This window comes from Vombatus ursinus, unplaced genomic scaffold (genome assembly GCF_900497805.2).
Source record: "Vombatus ursinus unplaced genomic scaffold, bare-nosed wombat genome assembly UNPS02014171.1, whole genome shotgun sequence".
Taxonomy (NCBI): Eukaryota; Metazoa; Chordata; class Mammalia; order Diprotodontia; family Vombatidae; genus Vombatus; species Vombatus ursinus.
In genome coordinates, this window is record NW_020953949.1 from 413,640 (window position 1) to 423,830 (window position 10,191).

The 10,191-nt window shown below is 37.0% G+C and overlaps 1 protein-coding gene across 1 annotated transcript; it reads left to right on the forward strand.

Moving 5' to 3' along the window:
- The first annotated feature begins 247 nt into the window (after positions 1–247).
- LOC114041318 (olfactory receptor 13D1-like) lies at positions 248–1,189 on the forward strand. The gene has a single exon (XM_027859704.1). The coding sequence runs from the start codon at positions 248–250 to the stop codon at positions 1,187–1,189; it is 942 nt and encodes a 313-aa protein (XP_027715505.1).
- Positions 1,190–10,191: the final 9,002 nt, after the last annotated feature.

Genomic DNA, 10,191 nt, shown 5'->3' on the forward strand with positions numbered 1-10,191 from the left:
CTCAAATTTCTTTATGGAGGAGGAGTGCTAACAAAACAGGTTTCCTGGAAGTGGGTTTCTGAGCATAGTTTATGGGAGAGAGAAATCTAAGGGAAAATTTTGTCTAGGGGGCATGAATTTGAAAAATATGATCCTATTCTAGAAATTTTATTTGGAAAAAGATAAATTGCATTGTCACTCATTTCAATTAGATAAACTTTTTATTTTGTGTCCTAATTTAAAATATTGCAGGTAGAAGACAGAGTAAATGGAAAATCAGAACCAAACATTGATGAATGTGCTTTTTCTTCATGGTCTCGCTGCTTACCCCATCTTTCACTTTGTTTTCTTTCTCATATCCCTTATCACGTACATTATAATCCTGCTGGGCAACAGTTTCCTCATTACAATCATCATCCTGGACTCTCACCTCCATACCCCCATGTACTTTTTCCTCAGTAACCTCTCCTTCCTGGACATCTGTTACACATCTTCTTCTGTTCCATTGATACTCGTGAACTTCCTTTCAGATGAAAAATCGATTTCCTTTGTGGGATGTGGAACACAAATGTTCTTTTCTCTTGCCTTGGGATCTACAGAGTGTGTGCTCCTCACTGTGATGTCATATGACCGCTATGTGGCCATTTGTAGGCCCTTGAGATACCCTGTCATCATGAACAAGGAGCTTTGTGGATGGATGGCAGCCAGTTCCTGGGTGACAGGTATGCTAAATTCACTGGTGCAAACAGTCCTTGCTATGGGGTTGCCCTTTTGTGGGAACAATGTCATTGATTATCTCACATGTGAGATCCTGGCTGTGTTGAAACTAGCATGTACAGATATCTCCCTCAATGTAATCATTATGATAATATCAAATGTCATCTTATTAGTTATTCCGGTGTTGTTAATAATCATCTCTTACGCCTTCATCCTCTTTACAATTCTGAAGATCAATTCTGCAGAGGGAAGGAAAAAAGCCTTTTCCACCTGTTCAGCACACCTCACTGTGGTGACTATGTTTTATGGGACCATCCTCTTCATGTACATGAAGCCCAAGTCCAAAGACTCCCATGCAACAGATGAGCTGATTGCTCTCTTCTATGCTGTGGTCATTCCCATGCTGAATCCCATCATTTACAGTCTGAGGAATAAGGATGTAAAAGCTGCTGTGAAAAAGTTAAGCAAAAGTATCTTCTCACAGACTACATGAGAAGTTGGAGTGTATCAGCCAATGAGACAAAATGAAATAAACCATCAACATTCAGAATCAACATTTTAAAATCAATGTTTGGCATATGGGTTTTATTGTCTACAGCCTTGCCATCTATCTACTGGTACCCCTCATCACAACCAACTCTAGCAAAGCATAGTCATGGAAATGGGTGGACATTAAGGAAATATAGCCTTCCTTCATAGGTTTGTTTCCAGAGGTGAGAAGGTAGGACAGTAAACTTATAGGAACATGAAAGAATTATATCCCTGTACAATCTAGTTGCACTATAGCCAGCTTTTTTTTCCCACATAGGTTCTCCACAAAAATTAGAAGACATCATGATACAGTAGAAAGAGTATTAAACTTGAAATATCAGGGCCTGACCTCAAATTCTGATCCTACCACTTCCTACCCCCAAAATCTTGGATAAGTCACTTAATCTCTTCTGGCCTCAATTTTATCGTTTATAAAAAGAGGCAGTTAGAATAGATGACTTCTAAGTTCCCTTCCAACATTAGAACGATGATCCTAATGAGTCTTCAGATGCTTCTGATGATCCAGTTCAGTCAAGTGGGTCTCACTAGAGCCTACATGCAACATATTCATATCTGTCTCTTATAGACACCACCAAAGAGATGGAAGCTAAAGATGTATGCCTACTATTTTGGAAGGAAATTTCCCAGTCCTCCGACTCCACTCCACTCTGACCCCTACCCCTAACTCTCATCCCTGGAGTTTTGTCCTGGGCCTGGTCAGTCTTGGGCTTGGCAGAGATGCTGATTTGCACTTGGACTTTACAAGCTGGTCTCTTCCACCTTTGGACTTGTGGGAAGAAGAAATGGAAGTCTTTAAAAATTGGTTAGCCTTTTCTGTTTAAAAGTTTACTTGTTTCATTAAGTTGGAAAAAAATGATGTTGATCAACAAATTGCTAAACTGTGTGCTATTGCTTGAATGCAGCAAAGTGAGAAGGTACTTCACTTTGAGGATGGCTCAGGAGAGGAGATAGAGTTAAAACTTCTGTATTTGCCAGAGTGAGATTTCTGGCTAGGGGTCTGGGGTTATTGGATAGTATTATTGATTCATTTGTACAACTTCCCAGGAAGAAGAGAAAACACAAACTTCTCTTTGGTCAAACAATTTAGCTAAGTGGCAGGGCTGATAACTGTTTGGACTGGAATCAACATAGGCATTTGTCGTTACTGCAGATTATTTTTTTGGCTGTTGGGTTTTTTTTTGTTTTGTTTTTGTTTTTAGGCAATTAGGGTTAAGTGACTTGCCCAGGGTCACACAGCCAGTAAGAGTCAAGTGTTGGGTCCGAGGCCAGATTTAAACTCAGGTCCTCCTGACTTCAGGGCTGGTGCTCTATCCACTACGCCACTTAGCCGCCCCTGCAGATTAATTTTTAAGGAAAAACATTCCTACAAAAGAAAGAGGCTGAGGGAGTGGCTAGAAAGACTTATCTCAAGATGAGTAGGGCCTATCGCAAGGGGAAGAGTAGCTTGTCCCAAGAATAGGAGGGGTAGAGTCAGAGTGACTGATAGTCCTGCCCCCCTGCTCACCAGCTCAGCAGACGGCCACCACCAATAAATATTACATAAAGAAGAGGAACTCAGTCCAGAGAAGTTGTGACTTTGCCAAGGATACAAGAATAAAAATTAGTAGAGTCAGAATTTGAACTGAGGTCTTCAGACTATATTTTCAGAGCTCTTCCTACTGTACTCTCTATGTGTCTCTGCCTCTCTCTAAATCTCTCTCTCTGTCTCTTTCTTTTTGTCTCTCCATCTTTATCTCTCTCTGTCTCTGCTCTCTGTCTCTCAATCTCTCTCTCTCTTTCTCTCTTTCTTCATCATTTACACTCTTGTACCTGCTCAAACTGTTGTCATAGACCCTTTCCAATCCATCCTCCACACTACTGCTTGGTTGATATTTCTAAAGCACAACCCTGATCATGTAACTTCACCGCTCAAAAAGCTGCAGTGGCTCCTTTTTGCTTTGAGGATAAAAAGCAAACCTCTCCATTTGACTTTTAAAGGCCTTATTCTCTAGCTTCAACCAGCATTTCCAGGCTTATTGCATACTACTCTCTGTGCATTTTACAGTCAATGCAAATGGGCCTACTTTATCTTCTCCTTACACAATATGGCTTCTCCATCTCTATGACTTTGCATTAACTGTCTCCCATGCCTAGAATTCACTCCTTCCTTACCACCACCTTGAAGAATCCCTGGCTTTGTAATAAGGTCAGCTCAATTTTTTCCTCATATAGGAAGAAGTCTATCCTGATTCTTCCTCACCCAAAATTACTAGCAAGATATACCCAGAAATTAGTTTGTTTATATTATCTATTTTGATACAACTAGAGTGGATAGTGTTGGAATTGGACTCAGGAAGACCTGAGTTCAAATTCCACATTCAAATCCCACACTAACAGTGTGTCCCTGGGCAAGTCACTGAATTTATCTCAGTGTCATTTTCCTCACCTGTGAAATAGAGATTAATAACAGCACCTACCTCACAGGGTTGTTGTGAGGATCAAATGAGATAACGTATAAAATGCTTTGCAAACCTTAAAGTGCTATATAAATACTTCAAATTCTAAATTGATACAATTCTAAGTATTATTCCCTTCTCCAATCAAATGCAAGCACCTTGAGGTCAGGTTATGTTTCTTTTTTCCTTTTCTTTTTAATTTATGGGCTAAAACAACATAGTATAATTTTTTAAAAAGATGATTGGGCATGAAACTGCAAATCTATTATGTCCAACTTGCTATTTATTCCTTTTAAATGTACAATAACATTATCATGTAAATTCCTTTTTTTTCTTTTTTTTTCTTCTCCCCCCCAGAGATGGGTACCATTAGACACAAATATGTATGTGTATATATAAATATATACACACATATATATGTGTGTGTATGTATGTTTATACAAATATATATACATACACACACATATATGTTTATCAGTTCTTACTCTGGATGTAGATAGCATCTTCCTTCATAGGCCCTTTATAGTTAATTTGGGTATTTATAATAGTCAAAATGGCTTATTCATTCAAAGCTGTTCTTAAAACAATATTGCTGTTACTTTATACAACATTCTCTTGGTTCTGCTCATTTCACTTTTCATTATTTCTTGCAAATCTATCCATGTTTTTCTATGTTTATTAAACTCGTCATTTCTTAGAGCACAGTAGTATTCCATCATGATCATATACCACAACTGGCTATTGCCCAATTGACAGACATCCTCACAATTTCCAGTTCTTTTTTGCTATAAATATTTTAGAAGATATAGGTTCTTATCCTTTTTCCCTAATCATCTTTAGTCTGCCACTACTATAACATTACTATCTCCAACTGTAATTCATTTAACTTTTCTTTTAAAAATGTAGAAGCTATAGTATTTGGTGCCCATAGGTTCAGTATTAATATTGTTTTGTATTCTATGATACCTTTTATCACAATATAATTACCCTGTTTATCTTTTAATTAAATCTATTTTAGCCATAACTTTGTCTGAGATCATAATTGCTACCCCTGCCTTTTTTGCATCAGCTAAAGCATAATAAATTCTACTCTAATCCTTCATTTTAGTTCTGTGTGTATCTCTCATCCTTAAATGTGTTTCTTGTAAACAATGTATTGTCAGACTCTGATTTTTAATCGTTCTGCTGTTTCCTTTTTATGGGTGAGCTCAGCCCATTCACATTCAAGTTATAACAACTATTTATGAATTTCCCTCCATCTTTTTTTTACTCACTATTGTCCTTCTCAGCCTCTCTTTTTACCCTCTCAGTTACCTTATCTTATCCCTTTACCTTCTGATTCCTTCTACCCACCCCTCTAAGAGTCCCACCCTTATCTTCTCCCCCATCTTCTTAAATCTTAATCTGTACACCCTTCTAAAAGTCCTTCCCCCACCCTGTTTCCCAATCCTCTCACCTCTCTACAAGCCCAGAAGACTTCTATACCCCTCCAGATGTACAAATTGGTTCCTATTCAACCTAAATCTAATGAGAATAAGGCTCCAACATTATCAGCCTTTCAGTCCCACCAGTTTCCTCTGTATCAGTTCTTCCTTTCATGCCCCATTTTTAGACAATTGCTCCTTTTTGCCTTTTCCAATCCAGTTTTGTTTTTTAGATTCACCTCATCATATACAACTCAGCCCCAAACTTTTTTTTAAATTATCCTCATACTGGTGACATTTTTAAGAATACTGATAACATTTTTGTATATTAGAAGCAAATAGTTTGACCCTAATGAGTCTCTCATATTAGTCCTTAATGTTTTCCTTATATTTCTTCCAGATATTTTGTATTAAGGTTTCCATTAAGTTCTGGTCTTTCTGCCACAAATACCTGAAAGTGTTTCAGTTCATCAAATGACTTTTTTTCCAATCAGGATTATACTCAACTTTGCTGAGTAAGTTATTCTTGATCACCACCCCAGGTCTTTTCCTCTTCAAAATATAATGTTCTAAGACCTATGGTCTTTTCGTGTAAAAGCTGCTAGGTCTTATGCAATCCTGATTGTAGTTCTACAATAATTACAATGTTTTCTTCTTGTTGCTCCTTGCTGTTTCTCTTTAACCTAGGAGTTTTGAAACTTGGCTCTGACATTCCTGTAAATTTTCTTCCTGAGACCTCTTTCAGGTGATGAATGGTAGGTTTTCTTCTATTTCTACTCTACCCTTTTGCTCTAGAAATTCAAGGCAATTTTCCTTAATAATTTCTCGTAATATTGTATCAAGATTTTTTTATCATAACTTTTAGATAGTCTAACAATTCTTATATTGTCTCTCCTTAATTTGTTCTTGAGGTCAGTTGTTTTTCTAATAAGATGTTTCAGATTCTCCTCTATTTTTTTCCTATTTTGTTATTTCTTGGTATCTTATAATACCATTCTATTCCTCTTGCCCAATTCTAGTTTTGAAGGAGTTATTTTCTTCCTTAAGATTTTGGACCTCTTTTTCCAAGTGGTTGACTTTCTTTTCATTATTTTCTTGGATTGCCATTTTTCCCCCTAATTTTTCCTCAATCTCTCTTTTTGAATTTTGAATTTCTTTTTAAGTTCTTCCAAGAATTTTCTTGGTGTTTGTGGCCATTTGATGTTACTCTTTGGGATAAGAGTGGCTTTTTTTTTTACTTTTTTGGTGAGGCAATCAGGGTTAAATGACTTGCTCAGGGTCACACAGCTAGTAAATATAAGTGTCTAAGGCCAAATTTGAACTCAGGTCCTCCTACCTCCAAGGCAGGAGCTCTATCCACTAGCTGCCCCCAAGGAATGGATTTTTAAAAAACCTTACTATATGTAATTCTGAATATGAACCTAGATCTTCTTTTACACCATAGTAGCTATCTAAGGTCCAATTTTTTTTCCTTTGTTTACTCATTTTTATTTTATTTTATTTTATTTTATGTTATCAGATTATTATTGTAAACCAGTTTTAATCCTGAGTTGTGGGTAATGTTGTTCCAGACTGCAGGTCCTTCTTATTGTTATTTTTTGAATTCTATCCTGAAACACTCCTCTCCTCCCCTAAGTCACAGTTAAGCAACTTTGTCCCAAAAATGCTCTTGCTCCCTGCAGTACCACACCACACTCACCAGGCATGTGCTTGCTTCTCCTCACCCACAGCCACAGCCTGGGAATCACACCTGGTCAGCACCCCTTGACCTGATGTCCAGAAACAGCTGGGGGGGGGGGTGATGTCCTTCAATCTTTCCCCAGTCAGTAGTCTGCTATTCTTTAGATGAAAGTTTGTGAGGTGAAAGTTCCTGAGGCCCTAAGGTTAAAGGTCACGAGGAGAAATTTCTTGAGGCCTAATCTATTTCCTGATGGAGCTGCCACGAAGGCCTGCTATTTGTTGATTCAGCAACACCTAGAGATGTTTACCCTTCATTCGCCAAACATCAGCCCCTAGAGGTCCTGTCTTTCCTGAGGGTCTTTTTTTCTTTGTATTCCCAGCCCCTTTCATTGGACATGGTATATAGCAGACATTTTCTAAACGATTGTGTAATAAAAGAACAAAATTGTTAGCCTAGTCTCTTTGCATAGTTCCAAGTTCCTTGAGTGTAGGCATTCTGTCTTATACACATCTGGCATCTCTTGGAATGCTTAGTACTCATAAAAGGTATTTCAGAAATACTTGTGCTTTGATAAAAAAAACTTTGGTTCTTTCTATGAACCAAACCATCAAGAAGAAATTAGCCTGAGCAGATGACCAGACTCAGTTCTTGGGCCAGTATCATTCATGTTGAGGAAAAAAGGAAGAAAAAGAGATTATTCATGATGATACTGTCATCATTGTAATCATAATACCTAATATTTTCAATAACTCATTACAGCTGAAAAACTAATTTATAGCCATCATTTCATTAGACCTTCCTAACATGCATGTTAGAAAAGTAGGGATGAATTTTTTACCTTCATTTTACAGGGAAACAATTGAAACTGAGAAATGTTAAATGACCTTTCAAAAAAACCACATAATCAGGGAGTTTATCTTAAAAGATAAAATAAATTGGTTCAATTAGATATCATTGAAAAACTTTTGCACCAACAAAATCATTGCAACTTGCCTAAGAAAAGGAAGTTTCATCTGAGAAAATCACGTTTACATCAAATATTTCTGCTAAAGATTTGATAGTCCATGAGACACAGGAAATGAATACAAACATATGTAACCAAAGGTCATATAATTATTAAGTGATGGATTGAGTACTACAAATTAAGTCATCTAATTCACCCCAGAGCATTTCCAGTATACTATGTTAATTGCAGGATTAGGATTCTTGAAAAACTCAAGTTCACAAAAATGGGGTATGGATATTCCTGAGTGCAGTTGCCATTAAGATTCTAAAGCTATGAATCTGGGACATCCATATGCTGGCATAGGTCGAAGACAGACTATCTTTACAACTTACCTTAAAGATATAATAAGTCACTTTGTACTAATTGGACCTCAGAAATAGTTGAGGCACATAAATGTTTTATGTAAATGAGTCTGAAAAAAAGACTTCTATCTTGGGCACATGTTCTTCAAATGAGATGTCCCCATGTGGTTATAGCCCTCATCCCATAACTTCACATTATAACGTGGGAAATAACAGTCCTCATCTTTTCTTTAGAAGTAGAGGCCAAGCAAATTGACCCAGTAGTGCCCTGTGCAACTACAATACTTTGAAGTGAAATTTCAGTCAGGAAAGAGACTGAGAAAGGCAGAACCATCTCATGTATCCAAAACAAAGATGCTATCATTATAGGAGCTGCCTCTTTCCATGTTCTTTTGGGGGAAGGCAAGTGCAGTTCATCCATTATGCCCATAAGTGGCTCCCATCTAATGACAGGTCACAGGCTGCCACTAATCACTTAGATATGATGATATCTGGTCAAGAGCCTCAGAATATCATAAAATAATAGAAGAAAGACAGAGAAAGACTTTTTTCCTCTCAAAAGGATGCTACTTTCTGGTTCCAGGGTGAGAAAAAAGAGAATGAAAAAAACTTTATTTTTCTTTTTCCACTCCCAAGGCATTTTGCTCATTGGGAAAAGTTTCAGAGCCAGAGGGCTCACCTCCTCACCACCATCCGCCATTAGCATTAACTCATTATCTACTATGTTCAAAAAATGTTATTGGATACTTTGCATACAAAGTGCCCTTGAGGAGCCTGAAGTCTAGTTAGGGAGATAGGATATGTATATAAAAGGATAAATTAATAATAAAAGTTAGCAAATGCTAAGTGTACGATGAATGGAACAATTAATAAAGTGCAGAAGGACAAAGGAGGTAGGGGCCAGGAAAGGTGCAGAAGACTTTACTTTGGATATGCAACTTAAGGTGCATCTTTTAGGAAAGGAAGAGGAGGAGGAGGAGGAGCAATCATAGTTGTCATCATCATAGTAGTCATCATCATAATCGTAGTTATCATAATAGTCATAGTCATAGCTGTAATTGTCATAGTTGTACTCATAGTAGCAGCTAACATTAGTTATTTCACAATGTTATGCTAGCTCTTTATATAGTAGCAATAGGAAAAGCATGTACCAACTGAAAGGAACAACAATCATAAGCCATTTACACAATGATTGAACATTTACAAAGTGCTTTCTTCCCAATGATCCAGGAAATGTATTTCCTACTCTTGCACAGAGATATTTGATACTACAGGTGGTAGATAGACCTAGGAGACCATGGGGGAAATCACACAAACAACAAAAACATTATTTAAAAAAAACTGGTTATTACACATGTTGGGCCCAAGGATGTATGAGTGTGTAAGAAGATGGCAACAAAGCAGTAGCAACTGAAGCAGTGCAGCTATGCTATGTTCATCTCATTAGGTATGTGCTGACCTTGAAGATAATTAGCCTACTCCATCATCATCTGTGATGACCTAATGCTATTTATCTGAATCTGATCTTTTGTCTTATTCAAGCAGAGAGCAAAAACACTGGGATCAAAGAATGAAGAGCAAACAGAAAAAAGTAACCTTGATAATTATCCATTTTTATTATTTCAGGATTCGATCTCTTTCTGTCCTATATAAGAAAATGGAAACTGCTGTTTCTGTCATTTCCTTTCCCATCAGGCCTGATGAAGATAGATCATAAAAAAACACTTTCCTGGAATGGTCCAAGGGTTAGCCAAAACCTTGGAAGATGAGCTACCACCCTTTGCACTTTCAGTATTTCCTAGAGATCTACATTTTGCTTATACTTGTTTCAGGATTATAGAATCCCAGTATTCTGGGACTAGGACCCATTACTTCTTCTCTACATCTATTTATTTATGCCTCTGGTTAACAAGCACCACACTCTACTGCATGGGTTCTTAACCTGGGATCCATGAAATTGTTCACTTTAATATTTCCATGACTATTTCAATATGATTAGTTTCTTTTGTAATTCTGTGTATTTCATTGTATGTATTTAAAAATATTATTCAAGAAATATATATATATATATATATATATATATATATATATATAT

Excerpts from the sequence above, each read along its gene's own strand:
- LOC114041318 (XM_027859704.1), top strand. The coding sequence starts at position 248 with ATGGAAAATCAGAACCAAACATTGATGAATGTGCTTTTTCTTCATGGT.